The sequence below is a fragment of the Chrysochloris asiatica genome, unplaced genomic scaffold (genome assembly GCF_000296735.1).
Source record: "Chrysochloris asiatica unplaced genomic scaffold, ChrAsi1.0 scaffold00041, whole genome shotgun sequence".
In the NCBI taxonomy this organism is placed as follows: domain Eukaryota; kingdom Metazoa; phylum Chordata; class Mammalia; order Afrosoricida; family Chrysochloridae; genus Chrysochloris; species Chrysochloris asiatica.
The window spans coordinates 20,620,325-20,637,476 of record NW_006408559.1 but is presented as its reverse complement, the minus strand read 5'-3'; the positions used below and the strand labels follow the sequence as shown (position 1 = coordinate 20,637,476).

Below are 17,152 nucleotides of genomic sequence, written 5' to 3'. Positions count from 1 at the left end.
GGTGCATGGGTCAGACACATCCATGTGTAGGGGAAATATATCTATGCACAGGTGAGGTATACCTGTGTGTGTAGGAGACACACCTATGTGCAGGGGAAACACACCTATGTGTAGGTGAGGCATACCTGTGTGTGGGTGAGACACACCTATGTGTAGAAGCATATCTGTGTACAGGTGAGACATACCTGTGTGTGGGTGAGACACACCTGTGTGCAGGGAAGGCACACCTGTGTACAGGTGAGGCATACCAGCTCATGGATGAGACACACCTTTGTGCAGGGGAGGCATACCTGTGCTCAGGTGAGACACACCTGTGTGTGGATGAGACACACCTTTGTGCAGGGGAAGCATACTTGTGCTCAGGTGAGACACACCTGTGGGTAGGGGAAGCACACCTGTGCTCAGGTGAAGCACCAGGAAGCAGATGGCCTGGGCTCTGGAGACAGCCTGCCTACCTTTGTTGCAGAAGGTGCCGTCATAGGCCGTGTGGGTGCAGTCGCAGGAGTAGCCATGGTACTTCTCCACGCACCGGCCACCATGCTCACAGTTGGCCCCGTAGCTGGTGCAGTGGCCGGAGCATCCTGACACGAAGCCGGAGGTGACCTTGGCCCTCTCCTCCAGGTCTAGCGTCACCCCGTTCATTCGCAGGGAGCGGATGCAGCCCAGGAAGCCTTGCTGGCCACCGGCGGCACCTGGGGACAACAGAGGAGTGGTCAGGCAGGGAGGGTAGCCTGGCTCTGTTTGCTTCATTCCTGATCTAGTGACGTGGCTGGGGCCAGACTGCTGGGCATCTGGGCCTTGCCATCAAGTTGGCTGGTAAATGGAAAGGTCTGTTTCCCACTCAGGGTATAAAGCCTGACAAACAGCCCGTCTCCCAACAGGCAACACGTGTGCTCCAGAAACAAAATGTTTGGGGGATACACTGAAATTGTCTTAACTGTTTTGGAGTCTAATTCGGTTTCCTGTAGAAAAGAGGCTTATAGAAACTGCTGGGCGCTCTGCTCTCTAATCTCATACCTCGTTCCACAGAATTATCTCCTGAAAGGCACAAAGGCAGAGGACACGCATATATTAGCAGAGTCAACAAATCAATTAGTTGGAGGCAGAACCCACTGGATGTGCGATGCTCGCCCTAGCTCTTGCTTCACCAAATGCTTGACTTTGGAGTTTGCACCAGAGGTCCTGGGCTCGTCTTCTGGGTGGGTGGGAGCTGGAACTGATCATTTTAAAGGGAAATCAGTTACTCTGTACTTAGGACAGGGCAGGTTAGATTTTGGGACTTTTGTCTAAATGTTATTCAGGACATTTTGTACAAAGAGTACACTTCCTGTGATTCCCTGAGTATGTACATACTACAGACCAGGTCCCTGAGTAGGAAGATATTAAACCATTTCCCAGTAAGTTCACAGACAGAGTCACTGAAGCATGATCCCACCAAACCCAAACCAAGCCCATCGAGTCAATTCTGCCTCATAGTCACCGTACAGGACAAATAGAGCTGCCCATTGGGTTTCCAGCGCTGAACATCTTCATAGGAGCAGATTGTCCCATCTTCTCCTGAGGAGTGGCTGGTGGGTGCAGGTCAGCACTTAGCCACAACACCACAAGTTCTTCTAATTACGTCACTCAAACTCAAACCGAACCCACTGTATCAGGGGGATTCTGAACCAAAACGACCCTGTAGATGCTTTCTGAAGCTGTAAATCTTTCCCTAAGCAGAAAGTCTCATCTTTCTCTCGAGGAGCAGCAGGCGGGTTTGAACTGCTGGTCTTGTGGTTTAGCAGTCCAGTGTGCACCCTACATGAGACTGGGGTACCTTCATGATATTACAAGGTGGGTTAATTGTGTCTGCAACAACTTCAGCTATGCTTTTTTTTTTTTTTTAAAGCAACTGGTACAAAAAGAGAATCTCAAAGTTCTCCAAGTGTCTGCACCACAGAGTAACAATTTTCCTGGAGATTAAAATGAAAAGCAACTGAAATAATGAAAAGAAATATCTGATGAGGACACAGGAAAAAAGATACTGTTCAGAATAGTGTCTATGATTGCGGGTCACATGTTGTTGTTAGGTGCCATTGAGTCGATTCCGATGTGTAGCAACCGTGCGCGCAGCAGAACGGAACACTGTCGGGTCCTGCAACATCCTCACAACTGTCGTTACGCTTGAGCCCCTTGCTGCCGCCATGGTGCCAATCCATCTCATTGTGGATCTTCCTTTTTTTGGCTGACCCTCCACTTTACCTAGCATGATATTCTTTTCCAGGGGCTGGCCCCTCCTGACAATATATTCAAAGTCTGAGAGACGAAGTTGGGCCATTCTGGCTTCTAAGGAGCCTTCTGGCTGTACTTCTCCCAACATAGATTTCTTTGTTTTTCTAGCAGTCCATGGTACATTTAAGAGACACATATTATTCACTGAATCCTCATAACAAGCTTTCAAGGTAGGCATTCTTTTTTTTTAAAAAAAGTTTATTTCTTATAAAAACTTTTTATTGTGATTTGGGTAGTAGAAAATAGAGGAAGTTGATTTTCCATTCAGCAATTCATACACATTTTGTTTCATGACACTGATTGCAGCCCCCACAATGTAACAGCCATCTTCCTACTTCCTTCCTGTGTTAACTGTTTCCATTTACCCTTCCTTCAAATCTCGTCCTGACTTCTGAGCTTTATCTCTGCGAAGGTAGCGATCCCCATGGTACAGATGGGGAAACTGAGGCTTAGAGAAATGGAGGCTTGGCCTCCAGCATGCAGAGATCCTGGGTGGAAAGGCTGTGCCAAAGTGGTCGTACTCCTGAGCCTACCACATGTCTCTGGTCTGTGGCACTCAACTGGTACAGAGGAGGGTCCTTGGGGATGAAGACCCCGTAGATATCTGTGTTTTTGAGATGTAGGTTTTTTTTTTTTTTTTTTTTTTAAGTTTTTATTGTGAATTGAGTGATAGTTTACATGGGAGAATATTGGTTTTACACTCTTCCTATTGTGTTTCGTTTCATTGCAATGATCCCCTCCGTGCATCATCATTCAACAGTATTTGCTTTTATTCCCTGCTTTTTTTTTTTTGGATATACACAAAACTACTCAAGAATAAATAATCATTTAAACAACCAAAGGGAATATTCTGCAAGCCTGCCCCCTGGCTGCAAGCACACAGCCTTTCTCTTTCCATGAATCTAGAGTCCTCAGCTGCTCTCTCTCCATGTCATCATCTTTGGCGTCACTGCTTTTCTGGATAAGGTCCCACATTCCAGTCGTGCTCTTCTCCTTTGATGGTCCTAGGGTCCTCTGTTCCTGGAATGTAAGATTAACTACTACTCCTTTTTGTTACGAAAGTTCTACCTTTACAGTTGCGACAGTCACAATTAATCATGATAACAATTGCTATTGAATCATAACAATTTTATCCCCAGTGCCATTCACCAGACCTATCTAGACAAGATGAAAACTATTCAGTGGGGATTCTACCTCCCCCTTCATATTCTGAAACACTTGTAAACCTGTCACTTCATGCCTTTATAGCCCCCCCAATTTTAGGTAGCCAATAAGTTGCCTGTCCCTACCAACCCTGTGTACAGAGGGCATAGGATTAATCCTTGATGTGAAGACTCCTTCCCTCTCAGTTGGTATTTTGAGCTTCTATGTCCATAAATATAGGTCAAGTTCATCAAATTGTAGTAATTTACACTTGTTTCCATTATCAAATTTCTTTATCTTCTCTAGTTGAGTTCTTAACATCAAGCCATCGAAGCTAGGTCAAATGGGTACTATCTCAGTTTTGGGCATTCTTGTAGGTCTCCCCTCACTTCACATCAGCTGACGTTTCACTCTCAGCTCCAGCCCTACATGGCTAGGTCCTTGTCTATGGGCTCAAGAGTCTCTAAATTTCACCACACTTCAGACCAAGCAGCCCTTCCTCTTCTCTTTGTCATCTCCAGATGGAGTCTATGGAACATGGTCGAACTCAGCCCATATCTTCATTGCTGCCTTTACTCCAACTCACAATGTAAACCATTATGGTTGCCAGTAAGCTTACATACCTGCTCGTGTGTTCCCTTTGAGTTTCAGTCTTGAAGTGGGTTTGTCTTGAAGGGACTTGATTGCTTGTCTTGATGGCTTACTGGTGGACAACTTGCTTGTTTTTATTGTAGCCAATCAGACTGCTGTTTTTGTTTTGGATTTTTCCTGTTGTTCTTTCTTTCTAGAAGTATCTTCTGCTCCTCGAGCTGTTCCAGGTTGGTTTGCTTGTCCTTTCTAGTGGGAATGTCTCACCTCAGAAGATTCTGGATGGGGCTCAGAATTCCACCTAAGGTCTTATATACTACAAAGTCTCTGCAAGAAGCCTATTTCATTGGGTAAGTTCTAGAAGCCCTTTTAGGTATTCCAATCAGCTATAGACAGGCTTACAAGCTTTCTGTAATCATGCTTCCTGATATTTCTTTCCATCCCACTCAAGTGTCTATTTTATAATAGTAGGCAAGGGAAACCAATATCCATAGACAGTCAAGCATCTTAACATTATTTCCCCTCTTTTACCCATTCAGACTATACCTCGATCCCTGTATCACAGAGCCCCATTGTTCCAAGGTTGAGGCTATATAACTATTTACCTCTGTCCCATTTAGCCCATGCAAACCTGCCTCAATGTCCCCCTATCTACCTTGTTCTTCCACTCTCCTCCCCTGTTTTGTGTATTGCCCTCCCCAACACCCGAACTATGATGTGACTATCCCCTACCCTATGCTCTACCATCTTCTCCCTCCCACCCCTGGTAACCAACAAATAATTTTTTTTCCCCTTTTCATATGGACATCTTTTCTTAAACTTTTACAGTAATGGTCTTATGCAGTATTTCTCCTTTTGTGACTGACTAATTTCACTCAGCGTAATGTTCTCAAGGTTCATCCATGTTATGTAGTGGCTTACAGCTTCCTTGTCATTCTTCAAGGTAGCATAATATTCAATTTTGTGGATGTACCAAAGTTTGTTTATCCATTCTTCCATTGATGGGCACTTAGGCTGTCTCCAGCTTTTGCTATTGTAAATAGTGCTGCAATGAACATTGGTGTGCATATATCTACTCATGTTATGGCTCACATTTCTTGTGAATATATATCAAGTAGGGTAATCGCTGGATCATAAGGTATTTCTATTTTCAACTTTCTGAGGAAGTGCCATACTGGTTTTCAGAGTGGCTGAACCATTTTGCATTCCCACCAGCAATATAGGAGGGTCCCAGTCTCTCCACATCCTCGCTAGCATTTATTGTCTTCTGCTTTTTTGAACTTCGCTGTTACTGCTGGTGTGAGATGATGTTGAGATGTAGTTTTGTATGTCTTTGAAAATGGATGGTCCACAGGGTATGTGAGTTTGGGTGAAACTGGTCAATCAGGGGTTGATTCTGATAACTTCTACTCTCCTGGAAGAAGGGGCCAAGTGTAGTAGACTCATGGGGTGGGGTTTGTAGATCAAAGCAGGGGAGAGTTAGAATCTGCTGAAATCTGCAAATCCTCAGGTGTGCAATGGAAGCAAAGTGCTCTATTACCTTGTAAACCCAGGCATGCAATCCTCCTGTGGGGTGACAATTCTCCAGGGAGCATTTTACTTTTAAAAAAGATTGGAGCAGAGGATTAAATGAAGGAGTCACTGCCCTTTGTGATCAGAGCTGGGGAGAATAGAGCGGTTTCTCTGAGGATTTTCATTTTGCCTCTGCCTGTCAGCTCAGCCGCTCACTCTGTCCTGAAGACGGTTGGGGCCTCTGCTCTGATTCTGGCAATCTCAGAGTCCTATTGTGGTCTTGGTGTCCTGGTGTGGCACAGTAGGACAAACATGTGACCACAGGATGGTTTCAATCACAAGGCCGGCAGTTCAAACTCACTAGGCGCTCCTTGGAAACCCTATAGAGGGTCATTATGAGTCAGAAATGACTCAATGGGACTTAACAACAACTGTGATTCTGGCCAGAGAAAGATGAGGCTTTCTGATCCCGTGAAAATTTCAAGTCTTGGAAACCCTATACAGGGTGGTTATGAGTCAGCAATAACTCAACAGCACTTAACAACAACCGTGAATCTGAGTCCCAGCCTTGAGTCTTGTGGGGTTAAAACTTCAGTTGGTCTTCTGTCATTTCAGTGACTTTGACTTTTGTTCCTGTCATAAGGGCTTTCCGATGGGCCTTCTGTTAAATAACTGCATAGGCTATTTTAATTTTCATCACTACTCAATGAAGACGTTTATATCTGTTCAAAATATGCTGAAAATTTTAAATAATTGTTGTTAGATTTTTCCTCTTCTTGTCCCTGATGACAAATGTAATGGGTTTTCATTGTAACAATGTAAAAACAGTACAAATAAAATGAAAAGAGAATTTGTAGTAACACTCTTGAGAAAATTACTTTGACTTTTAGTGACTTCTATTGTCTTCTGCTATAAATAAACATGTGTAAAAAAAAAAAACAGAACAAAAGAAAAGAAAGATATTAGGATATTAGTAGACACTTATTTTAAAACTTGTTTTTTTCCTTTAACATATCATGGAATACAAGGTCGGTGGTTCAAGCTCACCAGCTGCTCCTTGGAAACCCTATACAGGGTGCTATGGGCCAGAACCAACTAGACACACTTAACAAAACAACAACAATGGGTTAATGCTCTGGACTTCAAAGTTGGGTTGAATCACCAGGTTGGTGGTTCAAGCTAACCAGTCGCTCTTCAGGAACCCTATACAGCGTCGCTATGGGTCGGAACCGACTCGACAGCATTTAACAATGACAATAATGGGTTAGTGTGCTGAACTACAAAGTCGCTCTTCAGAAACCCTATACAGACAGGGTCACTATGGGTCGGAACCAACTCGACAGCATTTAACAATGACAATAATGGGTTAGTGTGCTGAACTACAAAGTCGCTCTTCAGAAACCCTATACAGACAGGGTCACTATGGGTTGGAACTGACTCGGCAGCAGCACTTAGAAACAACAACAACAACAATTTCACACACAAGATGTGACACACTCTTTTCTGTACGCTAACTGCAGTACTGACAAGTGATCTTTGGAGTTTATGACAATCCATGGCCGGGGTGATGGGGGGAGCTTATTGCTTTAGTTTGCATGTTTCAAATAATGTGAGTAACTTTTATGCTTCTCCGATTCCTAGTTTTTAGTTGCTTCTTCATATTTTCTTGCTTTATTTGGGTGTCGCTGTGGTGATTGTTAGGCACTGTCAAGTTGGCTCCTACTCACAGTGACCCCGTCTCTGTACAACAGAACAAAGCACTGACCAGTTCTGAGCCAGCCCCACAGTGACAGGGTGGGCCTATGATTGCTGTGGTGGGCACTGTTCCTCAGTGTCTCTCACTGATTGATAACAATATTTTGAACTTTCACTCTTTATTATAAAATCTGAAAGTATTTCCTTCCCGTTTGTGTTGTCACCTGTCTGTGGCATTCCTGTTTTCCATATATAAGTCATAACTTTTTGTGATATCACAGCTATCTGCTTTGCTTCTGTGCTTTCTGACTTTGGGATTATGCTCATAAAGACTTCACCTCATCCAAAATACTGTAATTGTTCAACAATACTTTCTTCTGGCACTTTTATGGTTTCATGTCAGTTAACGTGTTAATCTTTAGTCTACCTGGAGTGGATTTTAACTTGGAAGTCATTCACATTTCATGGATCTTCACTCATGGTTGACAACAAGAAGGAGACTTTTACAGACATTTAAGTAAATGCTGTTGTTGTTGTTAGGTGTCATTGAGTCAGTACAAACGCATAGCGACCCCATGCACAACAGAAGGGAACACTGCCTGAGTCTGCACCACTCACAATCATTGCTACGCCTGAGCCCACTGCTGCTGCCTGTGACAATCCATCTCATTGGGGGTCTTCCTCTTCATCTCTGACCCTCCACTTTACCAACCATGATGTCCTTCTCCAGGGATCGGTCCCTCCTGACAATATGTCTGAGGTATGAGAGATGAAGTCTGGCCATGCTGGGTTCCAGGGAACAAAGTGGAAAAGAGCCAGGTGGCAGAGCAAATAGCTGCTGACTAGACCACATTTTCATTATAGGATTAAGGCCAACTTTTATATTCAGGCAGGTGAATTATTTGCGTACACAGACCTCATCCCACATGGGGGCCGGGGAAGCACTTTCTGCCTTTCCACCTTGGTTCTGTCTGTCTGTCTGTCTGTCCTGGGCAATGCCTCCATCTGCCTTCCTTCCTGTGTCTGCTTTGTGCTCTTTCTGTCAGGACCCTGGACTGTTTGGTCTCTGCTGTGGCTCCCACCAACCCTTCATCTCCCTCCGAACTCCTTTTCCCATATAACCTGGGAGACTGAACTGGGGGGTTCTCTGGGCCCCTCCAGCTCTGAGTTACTCTTGTCCATTTACAATCCCAACCCTTCTGCACTCTCCCCTGTCTGTGTTGTTGTGTGCTGTCTAGTAGGTTCCGACTCATAACGATCCCATATGTGGTTTCTGAGGCTGTAAATCTTTATGGCAGCAGAAAGCCTCCTCTTTTCCCCATGGAGTGACTGGTGGGTTTGAACCACTGACCTTGTGGTTCTCAGTCCTGTGGTTATCCTACAGAGCCATCACACTCCTTTGTCCCCCTCCCTGCAGGTCTGCTGCGCCCTGGTCAGCTCTGCATCATGGCGACCCCACATGTGTCAGGGAAGTATTGTGCTCCACAGCAAGTCCAGGTTTCAGTCCAAGGGGCCTCTTGGTGGACTGGACTCTCCCACCTGCCGGTTAGCAGCAGGGCGTGATAACTGTGTGCACTGCCCAGGGGGCTCCAGACAGGAAATATCTCTCCACCTCTCCTAAAACCTCCTCTCTCTTCCTTTTCTGCACTACGGTCTGCCATCTATTTTACCCCACAGCATACGACTAAAGCCTAGTCTGTATTTGTTGAGGTCAATGAACCAAGCTTGGTTCTCTCTCTCCTTATTGTGTAAAGCAAGGCAGTGGTAGGCCACTTCTCTCTGGATAAAGGAAAACTACTCAAGTGAACTCTCCTCTCACTTAGCTAGCCCCTGATTTATTGAGATGGGTCAGTGAGTTGTAAAAGACTTTTACTGATTTAGCGGATACAAAGAGAAACCTTTGTTCTGAGGATGCTCATTATATATTAGCTGAAAATGTTCATGCATTAGGAGTGGTGGACATTTCTTGAGATCCAATGAATGTGCTCTATGGAAGTCTTTCTTGGTGACAGATGTCCTAAGTTTACATCGTTGGTCTTCAAGCAAAAAGGCTATTTAACCTTCTCTAATTAGAAAATCAACACATTGTCATTGGAGTGAGCCCCCCGCTATGCTAGGGTTTCACATGCATTAGTCGGATATGCGATAATTATTCAAGGTGAGACCTGTATTTAATTTGTAAACCATTTTTCATGTGGAATTCTATTCGAACATTGCAATTAAAGATTAATTATGAAAACGCAGTAGCATCCACAATGCTCAGAAGATTACGGCCACATAATCAGCTATGAAATTAAACCACGAGGGGAACATGATGATGGAGAAGTATATAAAAGACACTGTCCTCAAAGTCAGAGCTTATAGGGTTCCAGAGAACTCCCAAACGCAAACTCGTGAAATCCGGTTGATCCACTCAGCACATGTTCCATGCCCACAACGAGCCAGGCTCTGATCCAAGTATCAGGGTGCACCTTGCAAGAAGACTGCAGGCTCTCTGCCCTGGTAAGGCTTACACTTGAACAGAGGGAGGCAGGAATGGAACACAAACTCAGTCTGTGTTATGGATTGAATGGTGTGCCTCAAACAGACGCTGACGTCCTAACTCCTGTTCGTGGGACTGTGACCCTGGCTGGAAGTGGAGCTTTTCTCCTGTTCCGTCAGTGAGGGCATACAGGAGTTGGTGTTGTGGTTGTTAGGTGCTGTCGAGTTGGCTCCGACTCATAGGGACTCTATGCATAGCAGCCGGACTCACTGCTCTAGTCCTGAGCCATCCTCACAATTGTTGTTATGTGTGTCTATGAGTTGAACTGACTTGAAGGGAGTTAACAACTACCTGATGGCTGTCCTGAGTGGATGGTGTGTGGAGTGGACCCCCCACTCACCCATGTATAGCCGTCCCGAGGGGACAGTGTGTGGAGTGGACCCCTACTCACCCACATACAGCTGGCTGTAGAGCTCTAGGCGCTTGTGGCCCTCGGTTGGGGCCTTGCGCACCACTGGAGGCAGCCGGTCCACCTGCAAGCTGGCCTGCTTGACGTTCCTCTCAGCGGTGACGCGGTGCCACTGGTCATCGTTGAGCGGGGATGGCGCCCGCACCACAATCTCCACCGGCCCGTTGCCCACGTCGAATGAGAAGGACACATCCGTGGCAGCTGTGGGCAGAGATCAAAGACATGAAGAGGCTTCTCCTGGACACTCGCCAGGTCACCCACCCTCAACCTCAACCACTGCCATCGTGTCCCTGGGGCTCAAGTTGGAGCTGAGGTGGGGGGAACAGGCGTGGTGCAGCGAGCACTAAGGAAACCCCAGGGAAGGAAGTGGTCGGAGAAACCCACCCATCCACCATTGTCAGCATTAGTCATTGCATCCGACTCTGCAGAAGAGCTCACCACAGCCTAGCCCCTCCTCTCCCTGCTTCCTGAGGAGGGGCTGTGGCCCACGTCAGCTCTCTGGTATGGCTAAGGGCTTTGGCAGAGAGATCTGTCCCCCATCACACACACACTAAGAAATGCTAAAACTTCTGAAATTCTCTTCTAGGTGGAGTGCTCCTGGTCTCTGGGTGAGGGGAGCTGACATTCAAAGGGAAGAAACGTAGGAGTTGGTGAGAGAAGGGAGGAGCATCAAGGACTCCCCAACTCTATCTTCAACACCTTCAAACACCCGATTTCCCAACAAGGTGACACTCATAGACTCTTGGGTTACAACTTCACAGATCTTTTAGGGGAACACCATTCAATCCACGGGTGCCTGGAACAAAGCTGACAGTACCTCTGCTCAGAAGATGTACAGAAATGAGAAAGACTGCAGAGAACCTTGTCCCAACATGAGCCACCCTCCTGGGTCAGGTCCGTGTGACCTGACCCAGAGATGTCCAGGATCTATGTGTTCCCACAGAGTTTTATCTCCATGTAAGGGTGACCCTGCCTAGCCTGGGGGGTCAGCCTAAGTTAGTCACAGCATTTCCATGCTCTTCATCTGCACCCGACTAGGAGGAAGAATCACCCTTGTGGTTTGTCATCTGGGAAAATTTTGTCAACTGACAGGAGACACAAGGTAAGAAGGGGCCCCTTCCTGTATCATGCAGTTGGGAGTAAGAGTGGTTTCAATGTTTCTCACCACCATTAGACTTGAGGAGGACAGAGGCCAATGGGATGAACCTGGTCCTTGGTGACATTGCTCAGCCCCAGAATCATCTTGGAGCCTCTGTCTCTAGGCTCCATTATTGCAAAGTCATCTGACTACAGCTGAAAGCATCTTCGCCAACGCAGGGAATAGTGTGGGAATCAGGATACTGGAGTTTCAGTATTAACTTTGTCTTCTCACCTTCTTGGGCCTGTCTTTCCTGGTTGGTGAAGTGAGGATTGCATCAGTAGTTTTCAAAGTTTCTGTATCCAGAATATGTTTGAAAATTATTAAACTATGTGGTTTCTGTGCTCCTTTCAAATAACAACATTTTACCGTCTCATTTGCAAGAGACTAAGAGAAATAATAAAATGAAGTGCAGTTGGTCAGAATGGTGGTTTAGTTTTGAATCATCACAAGGAGAAAAGGGAGATGTTTAGAAAGATGCACAGAAGGAAGTGTTTCAGAATCAGAAGAAGTGAATGTGGTGGAGACAAAGGCTGAGGAGAGCTGGTCCTGCTTTGATGACTTGAAACGATGAAGTCAGTTGTCACCCCCAGCTGCAGAAAAGGGGCAGCACCAGGGACAGGACCACGAACAGGACCATGGACAGGACCACGGACAGCACTATGAATGGAACCATGGACACAACCCAGGGCAGAACCATGGGCAGGACCACGGACAGCACTATGAATGGAACCATGGACACAACCCAGGGCAGAACCATGGGCATGACCATGGACAGCACTATGAATGGAACCATGGACACAACCCAGGGCAGAACCATGGACAAGACCACGGACAGCACTCAGAAATGTATATATTTTTTCCCTTTCAATTTTCATCCTAGCAGGAAGCACAGTCCACTCCACTTCTAACTCATGATGAATTTCCTCAGACAAATCACTCCTGGCGTACCATGCTCAGCGACCCATTTATCTGCTGCCCAGAATAGCAGGTGCTATAGCTGTGAGTTCTCCCAGCAGGTGAGGAAACATTTAGACAATAGAGCCTAAGCATCTGTTGGTGAAAATGGGCTCATTCAATGGAGAATAGGTGAAGAGGAAAGACAAGTGAAGGGGCACATGGTGGGCACACTGAGAAGATCAGTGAATTCTGCTGAAGTTCTGATAATGATTTGTTTCCTCAATTGTGAGATGAAGTTCAAGGATTGGGCCTTCACTAAGGGTTCTTTGTACAAGATTTCATTCGGGCTTCACAGAGTTGGTGGAAAATAGAATGAAAATATAATCACTTTCCACGAACATTCTGAAGCCCCTCAAATTTCAGCCTCAACAGTGGAGAGGGTTACAATTTCTTTTCTCTTTTTCGTCCCTTTTTTTTCTCTCTCTCTCTCTCTCTTTTGTTCTGAAGGAAGGAGTGAGTGTCCACTAGGCAACAAAAGACTTTGGATTACCTGTGAAAGTCATACGAGAGCAGCTGGCTGGACAAAGGTTACTGTGGAGGCCACAGTGAGGAGGAAAGGGTGGGCTCTGTGTAGGCCAGCTGAGCCCTGGACTCTGGGTACCGGCCCCTCTTGACTACTCAAGGATGTCCCCTTGAGGTCCCCTTTCTCTTCCCCAGCATCACTGCTTCCTTCTCTGTGGGCAAGTGACCATCGGAATTCCTCCACAGCACAGCCCTCTCTCATCCACTAGTCACCACCAGTCTTGGTTCTTCTTTGTAGCCAAATACCTTGAGGAGCTTCCTATGAACCCTTGTGTCCATGTCTGATCCTCTTGACCCTGAAGAGAGCTCAGCATCTCTCTCATCACACTGAGGAGCCATTCTTGCCTCAGGACCTTCACACATGCGGCTACCTTTACCCAATAGTCCTGTGTTTTCTCCTTGGTTTCTCTCCTCACAAAATCATCATACTTGTAATCCTGCTTCTACTTGTCCACATTGGACAGAAAACCTCATCTCAGGTGCCTCTCCTCTTTATCCTGCTCTGTTAGGCCCACATATGACATAATATACATGTGCTCCTGGCCCCACTGAGTGAAGAGGCCTCTCAGGTTTGTTCATTGTCATTTCCTCAGCACCTAGACCCATGACAACATGCAATTGAATGAATGAAAGAATGAATAGGAACCTCCTTCAGGAGGTCAAACAGTTACAAAACAGATACTGAGACAAGAAGAATCCTAATTTCCCCAAGGCAAGCTACAATGCAAAGCACCAGCATGTAGATTAGGCATCTTCCCTAAAACCACAGAGTAATTCTTGGTATATGAGGGTAGTCAAAAAGTACTGCTACTATGGTTCCAGTTCATGCATGCATAGGATAATTCCAAACAAAATTCCAAAATATATTTCAGTATCACTGTGATCAGTGGAGTCCTGGTGTGGTGCTGTAGGATAAATACTGGACCGCAAGGTCAGTTTTAATTGCAATGTTTATGATTTAAACTCATCAGCCACTTTTGGAAACCCTATACAGGGTTGTTATGAATCAGAACAGACATGATGAAGCTTAACAACAACAACTGTGATCAGTGGATAGTTCTCTCAGTAACACATTTGTCTTATTCTCCTTAGGGTGCCTTAAAAAAAAGACCCAATCAAAACAGCAATTTCCAAGGGGATCTGCTAGGCTGATTACATTCAAGGAAGAGAGGTCAACTCAGAAGGCTCTGGAAATGGATTTTTTTGTTTTGTTTTGTTTAATTTTTCAAATTGTCAATTGGGTGAAGATTTACAGAGCAGATCAGTTTTCCATTCATCAATTCAGACACATGTTGTTTCATGTCATTGATTGCAATCCTCACAACATAACATTACTCCTCCCACTTCATCTTTGCATTTCCCATTTCAATTCCTCCTTCTTTTCTGAATTCTATCCTTTGGCAAAGGCTGCCCCTTTGATCATAAGTGGTTGGTTGTTATAGGATGTGCATGCCTCCCTAATGGTATTGTTCCCCTTACAGACTTTTCTATTGTTTGGCTGGAAATGGAGCTATGTGAGTGAGTTCATTCACTTGAGACCTGAAAGGTGATTAAGGGTCATAGTCTCAGAGGTTCCACCAGTCTCTACCTGATGAGTAAACCTGGTCTTTCTTTGTGATTTTGAGTTTTGTTCCACATTTACTTCCACTCTATCCAGGACTAATGTGATCCCTTTCAGAGTGGTTGGGAGTGGTAGCTGGAAACCATTGGGCTATTCTGACCTTAGGGTCCTGGAGACTGTTCACTTGGTCCATTAGTCCACTGGACTAACTGTTTCCATGTGTCTTGGATTTTCTTTACTTGTCTTTCCTTTGGACAGGGAGAGACCGATAGAACCTTAGATGACTTTTCACAAGCTTTTAAGGCTCCACAGGTGACTGTTTGTTAGAATTTCAAAGGGTTAGTCTTGATAAATTTTCTCAAGGGCCAAAGAACAGTCACAGTGCCTTATTAGAAAGAGGTTTCATAAGAATTTAAAACTACTGATGAGAAGAAGGCCAGGAAAGTTGTCATGAGGATTTTTTCCCACCATGACAATGCATCTTGCTCATTATTTGAGGGTAGCAATGGCTGTGCAGTGAGATTTCCACTGGGAAGCCTTACCCCATCCACCCCACAGTTTTGGTCTTGCCTCTACAGACTTCTTTTTGTTCTCAAAACTCAAAGAATATTTAAAAGGAGCATGCTTTGAATTCCTGGAAGATGCCCAAAGTGCTGACTTGACATGGTAAAATTCAAAGAGTGCAGAATTCTTTGGGGGAAGGGTTGTTGTTGTTGTTGGTAAGTGACACTGATTTGTTTCTGACTTATAGCGACCTGGTGTAGGGTTTTCAAGGAGGGCTGGTGGGTTTGAACTGCCTACCTTGTGGTTAGCAGTTCAGTGCTTATCCTACAGTGCCACACCAATGGAAACACCACCTTCAGAAGTGTATTGACCTAGATGGAGGATACATTGAGAAACAATAGCATTTTGACATATTGGTTTCAAAAAGGTCTCTTTGACTTGGTAGCTGGATTTTCCCCTTCCCTCATGGTAGCTCAGTCTAGGATGATGGCACTTGAGTCCTCTGTGTTTGAAATAAGTTGGAGCTGGAAACAAGGGTCTCTCTTGTTGCTGCTTCACACTGCTCGTAGGAGTTAGGAACTTGGATTATTATCACATTTCTCAAATTTTGTTTTTATGAGAAACTGCTAATTGCCATGCTTAGAATGCACATTCCCAGGTTCCTCTGGAAGCATGGAGTTACTTTGTTGATGGTGGGTGATTCTGATATAAGTGGTCCTGGAATGTCAAATTAGGAACCACTGTTGTTGTTAGGTTATGCACAACAGAACAAAACACTGCCTGGTCCTGAACCATCCTCACAGTCATTGCTAGTCCTGAGCCCATCACTGCTGCCACTGCACCAATCCATCTCCTTGGGAGTCTTCCTCTTTTTCTCCGACCTTGCACTTTACCAAACATGACAACCTTCTCCAGGAACTGGTCTCTCCTAATAATATGTCTGAAGTATGAGAGACAAAATCTGGCCATCCTGGCTTCCAAGAATCATTCTGGGTGTATTCCTTCCAACACTGATTGGTTTGTTCTGTTGGCAGACCATGGCACTTTAAATATTCTCTTCCAACACCATAGCTCAAATGCATCAATTCTTCTGTGGTATTTCTTATTCACTGTCCAACTTTCCTATACGTATGAGGTTATTGAAAATACCATGGCTTGGGTCAGGCGCATCTTAGTCCTCAAACTGACATCTTTGCTCTTGAACACTTTAAAGAAGTCTTGTGCAGCAGATTTGCCTAATGCGATATGTCATTTGATTTTTTGACTGGGGCTTCCATGAGTATTGATGGTTGATCCAAGCAAAATGAAGACTTTGACAATTTCAATTTTTTCTTTGCTTTCAGCAAACAAGGTTGTATCATCTGCACATCACAGGTTGTTAATGAGCCTCCCTTCAATCCTGATGCTACGTTTTTCTTCATATAATCCAGTTTCTTGGATTATTTGCTCAGCATACAGGTTGAATAAGTATGGTGAAAGAACACAAAGCTGGTGTACACCTTTCCTAATTTTAAAGCATTCAGTATTCTATTGTTTTCCTTGAACAACTGCCTTTTGGCCTGTGTACAGGTTCCTCATGAGCACAATTAAGTGTTCTGTAGTACTCATTCTCCACAATGTTGCCCATAGCATGTTCCACACAACTGAAAGCCTCTGTGTAGTCAATAAAGTACAGGTGAATATATTTCTGGTATTCTCTGCTTTCAACCAAGATCCATCTGACATCAGCAGTGATATCCCTTGTTCCATGTTCTCTTCTGAATCCAGCTTGAACCTCTGTAAGTTCTCTGTCAATGTATGGTTGCAGCTGTTTTAAAATGATCTTTAGCAAAATTTTACTTGCATATAATATTAATGATATTTTCCAGCAATTTCTGTATTATTTTGGGTCACTTCTCTTTGGAATAGGCACAAATATGGATCTCTTCCAGTTAGCTGGCCAGGTAGCTGTCTTCCAAATTTCTTGTCATAGTTGAATGCCTCCAGTGATGCATCAGTTTGTTGACGATTTCAATTTGTATTCCATCAATTCCTGGTCCCTTGTTTTTTTGCCAATTCTTTCAGTGCACCTTGGACTTCTTTCTTCAGTATCATTCGATTTTGATAAAATGCTACCTCTTGAAATGGCTGAATAGAGACCATTTATTTTTGGTATGTTGTTGTTGTTATGTGCCGTGGAGTCGGTTCTGACTCATAGCGACCCTGTACAGGGTTTCCGAGGCTGTAAATCTTTACGGGAGCAGAAAGCCTCATCTTTCTCCCGCGAAACAGCTGGTAGTTTCGAACTGCTGACCCTGAGGTTTGCAG

The 17,152-nt window shown here is 44.8% G+C and overlaps 1 protein-coding gene across 1 annotated transcript in view; it reads right to left on the bottom strand.

Annotated features, from left to right (window-relative positions):
• The window catches only part of CNTNAP2 (contactin associated protein-like 2), a 1,478,157-nt gene that overhangs the window by 133,716 nt on the left and 1,327,289 nt on the right, over positions 1–17,152 (bottom strand). Inside the window, exons 18-19 of the mRNA XM_006861289.1 lie at positions 10,143–10,361; positions 456–692 (exon numbers count right to left, since the gene is read on the bottom strand). Coding sequence (XP_006861351.1) covers positions 456–692; positions 10,143–10,361 — 456 coding nt within the window. The remainder of the gene's footprint in view (positions 1–455; positions 693–10,142; positions 10,362–17,152) is intronic.